The following is a 13,749-nucleotide window of genomic DNA, read 5'->3' as shown; positions in this document are numbered from 1 at the left end:
TTTTATTTTGGCAGCTGAGTAAAAGAAAGATCGGAGTAGGTAGAGATTTGAGGCAGGGAGGCCAAGCAGTAGGCTATTATAATAGTCTAAGTAAGGCAATGAAGGTCTGCACCAAGGTAGTGGCAGTTTCGGAGCAGAGAAGGGGAAGTATGCAAGAGATGTTACAAAGGTGGAATTTGCAAATGATTGAATATGATGGGTAAGAAGGTGGAGCACTGAGAATGACACCTAGATTATGCCCATGGGTAACTAGGTGGCTTTGACAATAATAGTAAGGTTAGGGAGAGGGGTGTGCTTGAGGGGGTACCTATATTTAACCTTCATTTTATTATTTAAAAGTAAGCTAACCGAAAAATATGTACTCATCTCTTAACATGAAATGTTTTAAAACTGCAATATGAAATGTACATATTCAAAGGAAGGTGATTGGATTCCTTTTTACCCACAACTAAGAACAAATCTTAATTACAGGAGATTTACATGGCACAAAAGGAATATCTAGATGTTCAAAATCATAACAATATAAGCTAACTTAAGTGAAATTATAAAATACTCTTCATATAGGATCTCTTATTGTATCTTTTACTATGTGTTGTGTGTGTGTTGTGTGTATATATATACACACATGTAAAAGTATAAAAAGCAGGGGTCCAAGAGGCTCTGAACCTGGAAAAAAACTTAACTTAGTCTTTCCTTAGGGAAGAAGCCAAAGCAAACTAAGGGAAGCTAACAGACTCTACAAAAAATTTTACCCCCCCCCCCCCCCAAAAAAAAACAACACAGAAAACCACTTTTGCAATCCAGTACTTACACAGTACTGCCACTGTATATATTCAGGTTTCTAAAGTCCACTGCCTTCAAATCCATCATTATTAAAAGTGCTTTTAAGTGGAGGAAATAGAGAAAATTGAGCTGGTTCAAAGACTTTTTTAAACCTTTAAGATAATAACTGTTGAGCTGAATTGACTGGAATAAGAATATAGTCAACATAATTATTTACACTACCAGAGAAAAGCAGATGTACAAATAGAAACCACCCTCTTCTCCCCATGGAAATCCAAAAATGGCTTTTATTTGATTTTAGGATGTATGTGATTTTTCTCTCCTGCAGCATTTTTGGCCTGGGATAAAAATCAGTTTGCATTCCTAGAGCACATATTAGCTGAGCAGCATGAAAAAGCAGATCCTGCTACGTGGCAAGGGGAAAATAGGCTCATGTTAAAAACTAGCTACCCTGTGGATAATCTGAATATAAATAGGAAAAAGTTAACTGTAGATTTGCACCAGGTTAAAAGATTTGTGACATTCTTATTTGCTCAAACCCAACACTCATTCAAAATATTAACTCATTTCAGAAGGGAAATCTTTCTTCTAGAATGGTTGATTGCTAACATGAAAGAAGCCAACTAATAGAGAAACTTCCTACAAAGTTACAGGCTACAAACTCAATGAGTCTTTTTCATATAGTTTCCTATAGTTTCTTCCCTAATATTGAATCAAATAAGTCAAATCTCTGTTCACCAGTTGCAGAAGAATTGTTGCAGATGGCATATCAATTGCCACTTATTTCATTTACTCTTGGGATTACTATTCTTTTGCAATGTGCAAATGTAGAATTTGAGAAATCCTTCATCAGATTTTTCACTAAGCTAAAAACATGTTTCTGCCATAGAATCTAGATTTCTAATCAGAAGGAAGCTTAGAGGTCATCTAATCCAACCCACTCAGAATTTCAGAGTGAGAAACTGAGGCTAAGAGAGGACAGGAGCTGACACCCAAGATGACACAGATAGCCACTGTTAGAACTGGATCTCAGAGCCAAATTCTCTGATCTAAATACAGAATTCTTTCCTCCTCTACCATGCTACTAGTCTACCTACAACATGTAAAAGAAGAGGGAACAGAGACATATAGGTAGTAAGCTGCAGAAGTCAGCTCAGAACACAAGCCCTCTGACTAAATCCAGACTGATCACTGCACCTCTCCCTACCTGTCAGGCACCACACCAGATCCTCTGTGATTTTTGATAGAAAACATCCTCAGTGCCCAGCACAGTGCTTTTTACACTGATGGCTTCAACAATCACATTACCCATTGTGGAAATCCTAAAAAGGCAGTTCCACCAACATGATTTTCAATTCCTAATTTTGTTTTAATGTCACTCAAGCTGCCGAAGGAGAGAAAAAGCTAAGTATAGTTCTTTTAATTATAAAAAGGGAACATGGATAACATGTTAGATTATGGTAAGAAAAAAGTCATTATATCAAATAATTGTAACCAAATTATCTGATTTGAATTTCTCTTTCTCTTCCTGTCCTGGCCCCTCTCTGATAGAGATACTAATGAATCACAGCCACATGAATGACCTGGGCCAAGTGGCACAGAGTGGAGAGAGGAAAGGTAAAGGGGCTTGGGGATTCATGATTCAGTAGACTTCATGTAAAAGTTGATTAATTTGGGGGCAGCTGGGTAGCTCAGTGGATTGAGAGTCAGTCCTAGAGACGGGAGGTTCAAATCTGGCCTCAGACACTTCCCAGCTGTGTGACCCTGGGCAAGTCACTTCACCCCCATTGCCTACCCTTACCACTCTTCTGCCTTGGAGCCAATACATGGTATTGACTCCAAGATGGAAGGTAAGGGTTTAAAAAAAAAAAAGTTGATTAATTTATTCCAGCTACCAGATGATGAATACATATAACCAGGCAATCATAGAGCCTCAAAATAGCAAGAAGTTACCCCCCCCCCCATTATGCTCTATGCCTAAAAAACCCCAAGGGTGAAAAATAAATGAAGTTAAAATACCTGAGCCAGATAGCAACAAAATTTAGGCTTCCAAGATGACTCATGCTGCCACTCTAGCTGGCTGAGCTAGTTTTGCACCATATTCTAGAAGGCAGTAAGTTGTGCCTCTATCAGAAAAACACATGGAACTGTGCTATTGTCTTTCTAGCAGATTTCGGCTGCCCATATCCATTTGCAGCCACCAAAGTGCCCAGAAGACTTTGTATTAAGGTGGTTCTTACAGACACACTGAGGCCACTTCTCTAAGGGGGGAGGGGGGAAATAGGGATCTTTTTCCCCTCTAAAGGTGAAATCCCCGCTTTTCCTCACTTTCCAGTCTTCTTTAATGGAATCTGTCTACCACATAGCATTCACTAACAGTTTAAGTTACACCCTCTCTTCTTTGATATCTCATAATAGTGTTTAAGGGTGGGGATAAGGTACAATACATTCAGATTCAGTGGGGTCCTCTGAGCTCCATCCCTAGGAATCCTTGTGTACGTCTAGTCCCATAGCTCAGCTTAGCCTGGGTCATGTTCCCCTTTCTTTTCCTTGACTGATCTTAAGGCCAGCCAATCTCCTTACTATCTCCCCAATGAATTGATTCATTCTTTTCTAAATCCACCATTTCACTAAAACTGTATTGGCTCTTTTCAGCTCTTCTAATATCTTCACCATGTGTGCCCTCTGATATCTCTTATAATATTGCCAGTCTCCCCCTCAGGCTGGTGCATACCCCTACTCCCTCAGGTATACAAATAGATATTAAGAAAAGCCACTGGCTCGCTCTTGGAAGTTTCAGAGCTTAGAATGATAAAGGTGTTCCCATTTACAACTGACTATCTCCAGAAATATTTTCTGGGGAAGGGGATATTTTTGCCCAAAGCAAAAAGCATCAGCAGGGATGGCTCAACATAGCTCATGAATCTCTTAGTAATAGACCATTTAGTTCTTGCTCTGAATTTGTTAAATAACATACAGAGTATGCCCAAAGTACTACTCCATAAACTCTTTAGGCAGGCACACACACAGACACAGACACACACAAACTTATTCTGGAAATGGAAAAAAAAAACCTAATACACACAGAAGTTATGTTATTGCTGATGTGATGGATAGGAAAACCTAGGGACTATTCTTTTATTGTAGAAGAATCTATAGCATTATGTTGCCGGCCCTGAAAACTCATTCTCTACCCTGACTCAGGCATATTTCCACGCTCCTTGGGACATTTAATGAGGTAGGAAAAGACTTGAGCCAGACCTGGAGATGGGAGGTTCTGGGTTCAGATCTGACCTCAGACACTTCCTAGCTGGGTCACCATAGGCAAGTCACTTAACCCCCACTGCCTAGCCCTTAATCCTCTTCAGCCTTGGAACTAATACATGATATTGATTCTAAGACAGAAGGTAAAGGTTTTTTGTTGTTGTTTTTGGAGATGAGAAAAACACATGTAACAGGTAGGTATAATAACTGTCTTATTCTGAGAGATAGAAATTTGAGATTTAAGAATTTTCAACAAGTAGAAAAAAGCTAAGAGGCAATTAATTTTAAATCACAAAGCAGAGACGTGTCCATTGTATTGACAAGAGCACATGGCCCCTTAAACATGTATAACAAGACAAATGTAACCATACCAAAACCTTGATTTTTTTATATTTATCATAAAGATGTGAGGAGCTGAGTATAACCCTTAATCTTGAAGAAAATAGGCCACAGACACTGAACAAAAAACACATCTAAATATTCACTCTGTATGGCATGTAAAGAAAATTTAAATTTTGGTTCTCCATTTAACTGCTTTACAAACTTATTTCTTCCTCTTCGTTTGACTTATGAAAAAAACCAGAAACATTAAAATCATGAGAGAAGCTGGGTTGTTTTTTTTCCATCCTTTACCTTCTTGAATCCGTTCTAAGGCAGAAGAGCAGCAAGAGCTAGGCATCTGGGATTAAGTGACTTTCCCAGAGTCACAAAGCTAGAAAGTGTCTGAGGTCACATTTGATCCCTGGACCTCCTGTCTCTAGGCCTGGCTCTCTATCCAATGAACTATTAGCTACCCTGAAAATGTTAGTTCTTAAAGCTGTTCTACCCTGTTCTCTCCCCAAAGCTAATCCCAAATAACCCCTTGCCTTAATTTCATCTAGTAGTATGGATTTCCTTGCCCAGAAGACCCAAAAGCCAGCTGGACACTATTTTTGGTCCTATTTCCAAAAAGATAAATGTTTGATCAATGAAACTTCACCACAAAAATTCAAAAAGTCCCCTGGAGTGCCAGATAGAGAACAAACAGAAAGATGATTCTAAGATTTACAATCACTTGCTCTCAGCTAGAAATGCCTAAGCAACAGCATGAATTTATAATCAAATAGACCCTGTAAGAACCTCAAGGCCATGACAATCTTTAAGCTTATAAATACAGCTGAGAAGGGTGCTCAGCCCTTCCACAAAAGGAATCCCACAGCTGAATAGCAAATATTTAAAGAGAGTTAAAGATAAACCATATCCAAAAGATTTTCAGGTCTTATGCAGTACCATTTTATTTTTATTTGACTGTAATGAAGCTCTCCTTTGTCCCATGTCAGATTTGAACCCAGGACCTCCTGTCTCCAGGTGTGGGCCTATCCACTGAGTCATGTAGCTGTCCCCCAACCATTTTTTAAAATGTCTTGACATAGTATTTGTAAAGTGTTTTTCACCTTGCAAAATTATTTCCTAACTAAAGCTTCATTACTTTGAGCCCAGGCAGGATGACTTCTTTTCAGCCATGTTGCTACCTTAAGCACTCTCCTCCCCTTTCTAAAATGAACACTATTAACAGAGTAGAAAGTTTCAACAACCCGTTTTCTTCATGATATTTGGAAGCACCTCTTCCTATGCCTGGAAAGTCATTCAGTACCAAAATTAGCACACAGTTATCAAGGACAGTCAAGATAGATGAGAAGGAAAAAAGAATACTGAGGCCAAAATGGCCAGAGCAGTCCAGGAGAGGCATATGCGCAAATGAGGCCAGGATTAATCACTGGAGATAAGTTAACCCATAAGGGGAACTTGGGACTTGTTTACCAACCATAAGCACAGGATACCTTATGTGAAAAGTAAGTGAGTCACAAATTATAAATGGTCTGGAAATGCCATTTAAAGGGGTTTGTGACTACATTTCCAAAATAAAATGCTTTCATATACTTTTTGAAAAAGACTTGTTGTAAAATGGAGTTTTATCCCAATAGTTTTATGGGGGCATAACACAATTCTGTGTAGAACAGGAAAACCCATAACAGATCTCCAAATTGGGCAACACACACACACACACACACACACACACACACACACACACACACACACACACACACAGAGTAGTAAAGAAAAGTGTTATTGGCAGTAATCTCTGCCTTGCTGGGCTTCTGGGAAATTAAAAAGTAACACCTTGTCATTAATAGGTTGCCAATTCCTGGCCAGAAGGAGAAAAATATATATAATTACATATCATTATTAATATATATTTAACATCCAAACAAAGAAAATTTGCTTTAAAATTTTATGATAAGGGGCGGAGCCAAGATGGTGGCTTAGTGGCTGAAACTGCTCTGACAATCCTTCTAAAATATTTATGATAATTTTCTCTATGGAGCTATAGAGGTTACTTTAAAAAACCTTTTTACTACTGTTGGAATGGCCTAAAGATTTTATATAAATATTTGAGTGACAGTATTTAGAGAAACCATCTCGGAAAATTTTGGTTTTCCCTGTCATGTCAAATATTTGCAGAAACCATTTTGTAAAATAAAACATGTAGAATACAATCATTGGACACAGCAATCCAGGAAGACTCACTATCTTTTCTTCCCATCCCCCAAAGTCCCCCCATCTTATCGGTATGTAGGACCAACTCCCTCCCACAGAGGCAACTTGGAGGGGGGTTGATCCAACCAGAGTTCAGAGTTGGGCATGAAAGTGAATGTAATAAAATGAGAAACACGCATACCAGAGGGAACTACACAAGACTTTTGAATTATCTTTTATGTCACCCTTGCATGCAGGGAAAATCCACTCCCCCCATCAGCATTAATAGCTTAATATATTTTCAATGGGTCCGGGATGATTAAATATTATTTTCAACATGACCTATTTTTAGTAGGTCATGTCTCAACATATATATATATATATATGTATATGCGTATATATATATATATATATATATATATATATATATATATATATATATATATATATATATTCCCCCCACACACTATACCCCACTTTCCCACTTTTTTCTCTTTTTTTTTTTACCATGAACTGAGTTCTGTCAAATTCGTAATATCAGGAGAAAGCATAGTTGTAATGCCTTGAAAGAGTCTCTTTGGCTGACTTTCAGTTTCCATTTCACCTAAAACCAGAAAAAATAAATGGTAAAATATATAGATAGACACACACACACACACACATACACACACACACGCGTGAATATATATATATATATATATATATATATATATATACACACACACATACACGCATGCTTATTGCTTAATTTTTTGTTTGTTTTTAAACTAAAGCATGCAGTACTTTTCAGTGTATAGTAATATTGGAGCTGGTTTGAGCATAGACTCAGATGGATAAGAAATATCCTATTGTCAAAGGCTGACAGCCCTGGAAATTTCACACTGACTTTCTTAACATATTATAGGTATGATCAGGGTCTTTAAGGGAAGAGCAGCACACTGATTCCATCATGAAGACTGGATCGAGACTAGCCACAGCAACAAGAAATATTTACAAAGATATTGAAGCCCACAGTGAGTAACAATTTATGCCAGAGCACTGGCAAAGAACACTCATTATCTCCATGTCACTCTCTGAATTTTCAGATATTAGTATACTAGTAAAAGGCAGACAGGTCAAAAATGGTATAGTTGGTTCAATTTTTTAATTTGTTTCAAATTTTTTTTGCATATTACTGAAAATTATCAAAATTATAATTCAAAAGCAGTCAAGCTCAGTGGTGGAGATGATGATTTTTGTTATAAAATTAAGGACACGGGTATATGTATTTTTAAAAAATATATATGTAGTCATCCAGCTGTAACCGTGTCTAAACTTTCTTAAAGTCAGTCACAAAAAGCCACTACTACACATTAATTATATTTAACACTTTGCCACAAAATATCAAAATTGAAAACAGTTCAGTAATATATTTAGACTTCTCCAAATAATCACAACCACCCACAAGAAAATCTTGAGACTAAATAAAAAAAAAAATCTCTTCACCGTGAATCACTATCAACCACGGGTGGATCTATAGTTCAGCAAGAAACGGGGAGCTCAAAACTCAAATTTTTTTTAATGTTCCCAGAGTGTAAAAAAACAACAAAATCCTAACAAACTTCACTTTTTCTAATAAATTCCAATTCCTGTTCTATTTCTCTGTAAAGAGAATGTCTCTGTAGAATTTCTAAGTCATGAGAACTCATGAAAGTCTGTATTTTCCTTGTCCTTGACTGATCATTTTTCATTTTAAAATCTCCTTATTTTGCAAATGATCTCTAGACCTCTTTTTTTAGTGGGAAAGGCTAGCTTGTCTGACGCGCTCCCCCTACTGTCTTAATTTGGAATCGTTCTGAAATGAAACAAATATGGAGCCCAGATTAAACCTACTCAGTCCTGCAGAGCATAATTTTCGTACTCAAATGAAAAGTCTCCTTTAACATCTTTCAAAAATAACCCTTCAGTATTCTAAAAAAGTCCCTGGGCGATATTAGATACTCAGAACTTAACTAGAAGTCTCTGAATAACTTAAAACATAGTTCATTCTGGGCTGCTTTTCTCTATTTCTACTTTCTAAGACTTGCTTCTATCATTTATAAGCTTCCATCTCTTTCCTACATAATGATTATAATAGAGATAAATTACTCAGCAATCAAGTATGAATGCATATTGATAAGGAAATATCACATAACTGACAGAATTAAAATTGGTAATTCTGCTTATCAGAAAAATGAACATTTCTTTGAGCAGAAAGATTCCATTTTTAAAAGCTTTAAGAGACAGGAAACCTAATTTCTTGTTCAAAATAAACTAAGTTTTACAATATCAGAAACATCCTGCATACCTTTCCTTTTAATAGGACCAAGAACACTGGGCCTAATGCAGTTGATTGGACTTTGACTCCTTCTGCTAAAATATAAAGTTAAAATATTGGCATTAGAAAGACTTGAAGTACTTCCAAGGTACAAGATAAATAGTCTAAAAGCCCACAAAAAAGGTTCCAATTCTGAAGCTCAATGCAATCCCAATTTTGGTATCCTAGAATAACAGTCCTGTGCAATGCAAATACCACCTGCACTACTGGCAGGCCATTTTTCCTGAAAAGACAGTACATAATGGGGAAAAGAGGGGGAAAGCCAGGTTTGAAGTTTGATCTAAAGGCTGGCAGCAAGACAAGACAATCTAAAAGAGAAGTTGTTAACTCAGCTCCATCTTTCTTAAATTATTTAACTTAATTTTTTTAGGGTGGCTACCACAGTCTCTGAACTTTTAAGTTTTCCTCCAGGTTCCAGAATGGTGGTTAAATGTCTATTTCCACAATGAGGCTTTGGGACTGTCCAGGATTACTCTTATAAATATGTTGTTTTTAAAGAGAGCATGCTACTTTCCAGGCTTTCAGATCCAAAGATCATGGAAACCATTCAATTAATCACACAAAAGGAAAAACACTACATAGGATAAAAAAAGTAATTTGAAAAGTGATTAGGTTACTCTTTTACTAACCAGAAAAATCAGCAATAGAACTTTTGAGCTGGAAGGGACCTTTGAAATAACCTCGTCTAATTCTCTTATTATACAGATGAGAAAAGAGAAAGAAAAAAAAGTTCAGGGCACACAGCTAGTTTCCAACAGCATAGGAAATCAAGAATGGGTCTTTGGAGCTTGGGTTCATTATTCTTTCACACTATACCAGGATTTTGGCTACTAGAGTGAATTCGGATTTTACTAAACTTTTAAAACCTATAGAAGAATCCTACTGGTGTTGGTATTGGTGTTGGGTGGGGGTACCTGAACTTTTTACCAAAAAAATAATGTATTTTGATAACTCTACTTCAGTATAACTGGTTATGCTTAGAATTCTCTGCATTTTATTTTATGCATTTAAAAACATGATTCTGAGAAGGAATCTAGGCTTTACCAGATTAGATTGCCCATAGAGCCGAAGACCCCCCAAAAAGTGAAGAAGCTTTTGGATGGGAGAAAAAGCAAATTCCTCTGTTCTGGCTTTCCAAGAGTTTGAAATATACACAAGGAATATGATTTGACCCATAGTAGTAATAGTTTTGAGGCAATCAGAAAATGTAAACAAGAAAAGGAACAGTTCGTTTAAAAAAAAATAGCCTACAAAAAAATTTTTTTTGTGTAATAAGCTATATTATTTAATCAAAACTCCTAAAATTAGGAAAATCCTTATCTATATTTTATTTATATATCTAGCAGTCCTGCCTAACAGTATCAAATTTAAAAATTACTTGTGAGGCTAAGGTAATGAATTAAGTGACATTTATAAGGCAAGTTTACTTACTTTGAAAATCGTCTTGTTGGACTGGGGATAGGACTTGGAGGCAGCCCATTGCTACTCACAAACATTTGTAAGGATGGTGAAAAACATTGCTAAAGAAAAAAGTTGCTGTTAATACAGTTCCAGAACCCCATTTCAAAAAACATTCTTTTTTAAGCATCTGCAATGAAGTGCTGAGGATCATATAAATGTTAACCTAGTTTTTGAGTATATTTCAAATTAATATTAATTTCCTCTCAAACCGTTAGCTAAAAGCGGGGGGGGGGGGGTGTTCACTCCCTTTCCTTTAAAAAAAAAATAATTAGTGGCTTTGGGTATGTGATACAGGCATTTGCAGCAGTTTGAAGTCTCTCCCATGATCCTACCTTTCCTATTCCTCTAGTGGGTGATGGCGCTGGAGAAACTGGGATAAAATCAATTCTCTTAGGGGAAGATGATTTCTCCGATTTGTCAAAGTCATTATCACTCTGGAAACAAAAAATGTCATCCACTTGTAACAGCAAAGCACATAACTATTCTAGAAATAAGTCACAGAATACTCTATTTGCTCTCATAACTATCACACAGATTTTTAAAACATACAAGCGTGCAGACCCACAAAAAGCTGAAAATTGGATGGACAAATGAATGAATAGAACCAGCAAATCATTTCAGAGGTTTTTTTCAACCATCTTTAGAATCAGACTTGCAAAAATATTACCAAGCTCAAGCTTTCTTCCCAGGATTGGCTTATCTGCATTGCTGTCTGCACTTCCCTGAAACACAAAAAGAGACAATTAGTACCTAAGGACAGTACACTTTAGGCTAGGTCCCCATTCTCAGGAACCACTCACCTTTCGTGGGCAGCTTCTCTGTTCATCAAGTCCACTCCTTCTTCCTAAAAAGATAATATGCACCAGACCTCGATGACCATACATAAAATTCTCCATTAGCGGGGGGTTTTCCTACCTTGATTTTTAAGCAACTGAGCTTCGAAATTAAAAGTATATATAGCAAAACTAGTGTTGTAAATGGCCACTTAAACATTTTATTTACAAACACTGAGGGACACCTGAATCTGATTTAGCTATATAACCCTGGCTGCCTCTTACTTATGACCCATATAATTATTCAAAAGAATTTCATACATTCTTATGGAATTCTGGCTCCAACTACAAGAGGATAAGCATCCTTATGATAAGCAGAGAAGGCATCAATAAGTTGTTTAAAAAGAGAGGTAACCTTTCAATGGTGAAAACTTCAAAATGAAAACAAAACAAAAATGTATCATTTACAAAACATTTAGATCTATGAAAGTAAAATTTACCCTTTTGATTTGATGAAGTCTGCTACTAGGAATACGAATAGGAGAAGATGACAGCAACTGGGAAAATAAGCAAAAGAAAACATTTGCTATTTTCAGAATTACAAGTGTCTGCTTTCAATATTAATGTACAATGTATTCTTGTATTTGGGTATATGTTGTTGTTGTTTTTAAACCCAGACATCTCTGAAATTTAGCTCTCTAAATCACTGAACATTAATGTACATACAGTCAGTCTCTGGAAAGTACACCAGGTGCTGGATCTCAAAGCACCATCTGTCAATAGACAAGTTTTGACTTTACCACTTTTCCCAAATGTATTCAGAGCAATGTAAATGATGTAAAAAAAGTTCCAGTCTTGGAAATAGCCACTTCCTAACTGGCCCAGAAATAAGTAACTATTTAAACAGGGTAAACAGAAAAGACTGATCTTATTCATTTTTGTACCAATATACATTAAAGGTAGGGGAACAGGCTAATAAGTCAGTCTAGTGGTTTCTGAATGTAAAAAAATCCATGCAATCCTAACAGTCCTTAAATAAATGTTTAAATGCTGCCTCAAGCAGACTCTGCTTATACAGTCTGCATAAAGCCTAGAATGTGACCATTAATGTGGTCCCAACTTTATGAGTGTAAGTTGTGTATAAATTACCAATCTGTATTGATCAAGGGAGTTTCCTCATGGGGAGTAGCCTACCCCGATTAAACAATACGACAATTAAACAAAATTTAAACTAGTAAGAAAAGTCAAAATGTAGATGCTCCCCTCAAACGTTTCTCACATATCTCTCATGTGAAACATCATACAAGATCATACAGGGAATACAAAGGTACTTCTCCTGAAGTTTACAGTCTAAAGTTTACTGGAGGAAGGCAACTCTTTAGTAAAGCAAATGTTGCTGTCTTTTTTACAACACATTTCTCTTCTTTTTTTTTTAAAGTACAATGGAAAGAGGACTAATTTTGTAATCAAATGACCTGGGTTAAAATTCTAGCATTGTCAGTTACTACTTGTATGACCTTGAACAAGTCACTTTTCCTTTTTGCACTTTAAAATATGGGACTGGGGCAGCTAGGTCGCTCAGTGGATGTAGAGCCAGGTCTGGAGACAGGAGGTCCTAGGTTCAAATGTGGCCTCAGACACTTTCCAGCTGTGTGACCTGGGCAAATCACTTGACCCCCACTCCCCAGCTCTTACTGCTCTTCTGCCCTGGAAGCAATACACAGCATTGATTTTAAGACTGAAGGTGAGAAGTTTTTGTTTGCTTGGTTTTTAAAGAACAATAAACAGTCCCTGAGCTGAATGAGCTTACGTTTAATGGAAAGGTGATACATGTAGAGATACACATATGACAGGAAAAACATCAAAATGTAGAGAAGAGGCTTCTTCTAGGAAACAAGAGCTGAACTTTGACAGAAGCCAAATATTCCAGGAGGTGGAGGGAAGGAGGGAAAGAATTCTAGGCATAGGAATTACTCTCTGCAAAGGTAAAAAGGTAGAGATAGAAAGTTCAGAGCCAGCACTTTGGTTGGAATATAGAGTGCACAAAGGGAGATAATATGCAATAGCCCCAGAGAGGTAGACTGAAACATGAGCCAGAAGGCTTTTTTAGATGCCAAGCTGAGGAATCTATATTTCGAGGTTTTTGAGCAGAAGCAGCATAATCTTAAGATTCACCAAGATTATTTTGGCAACTATGAGCAATGGAGAGGCAGAGAGACCAATTCAATCCATCAACACATATTTATAAAGCTACTAATATATATATGCCAGGCATTGCTAGAGATACAAAAGAAACAAGTCAAACAGTTCATGCCCTCAAGGAGCTACCATTCTATCACAGAAACATATGTACATCCATAAGTCTCGATAAATACCTCAATTCAAGGAAGTTGTCTGAGGGAAGGTACTAGCAGTTAGTGCAGCCAGTAAAGGTGGACCTTTGAATGAAATGAAAAATTCTTAGAGGAAAAATCCAGGAGGACTACTTTCTGGGTATGGATGACAGCCAGCAAAGAAGCAGATAACTCATATCTTGTGTGAAGAACAATAAGAAGGTAAATCTGGCTGGACCAAAGAATGTGTGAAGGAGGGTCT

General features: G+C 36.9%; 1 protein-coding gene across 7 annotated transcripts in view; it reads right to left on the bottom strand.

Annotated features, from left to right (window-relative positions):
• Positions 1-13,749, bottom strand: part of PABIR2 (PABIR family member 2) — a 99,849-nt gene that overhangs the window by 60,702 nt on the left and 25,398 nt on the right. For all 7 annotated transcript variants that reach the window (XM_056808830.1, XM_056808834.1, XM_056808833.1 and 4 more), the window contains 7 exons: positions 11,655-11,711; positions 11,182-11,225; positions 11,049-11,103; positions 10,714-10,815; positions 10,352-10,440; positions 8,891-8,955; positions 7,072-7,168 (listed from right to left, as the gene is read on the bottom strand). In XM_056808830.1, coding sequence (XP_056664808.1) covers positions 7,072-7,168; positions 8,891-8,955; positions 10,352-10,440; positions 10,714-10,815; positions 11,049-11,103; positions 11,182-11,225; positions 11,655-11,711 — 509 coding nt within the window. The remainder of the gene's footprint in view (positions 1-7,071; positions 7,169-8,890; positions 8,956-10,351; positions 10,441-10,713; positions 10,816-11,048; positions 11,104-11,181; positions 11,226-11,654; positions 11,712-13,749) is intronic.

The sequence above is a fragment of the Monodelphis domestica genome, chromosome X (assembly GCF_027887165.1).
Source record: "Monodelphis domestica isolate mMonDom1 chromosome X, mMonDom1.pri, whole genome shotgun sequence".
NCBI classification, from domain to species: domain Eukaryota; kingdom Metazoa; phylum Chordata; class Mammalia; order Didelphimorphia; family Didelphidae; genus Monodelphis; species Monodelphis domestica.
This window is presented reverse-complemented; position numbering and strand designations above follow the sequence as displayed.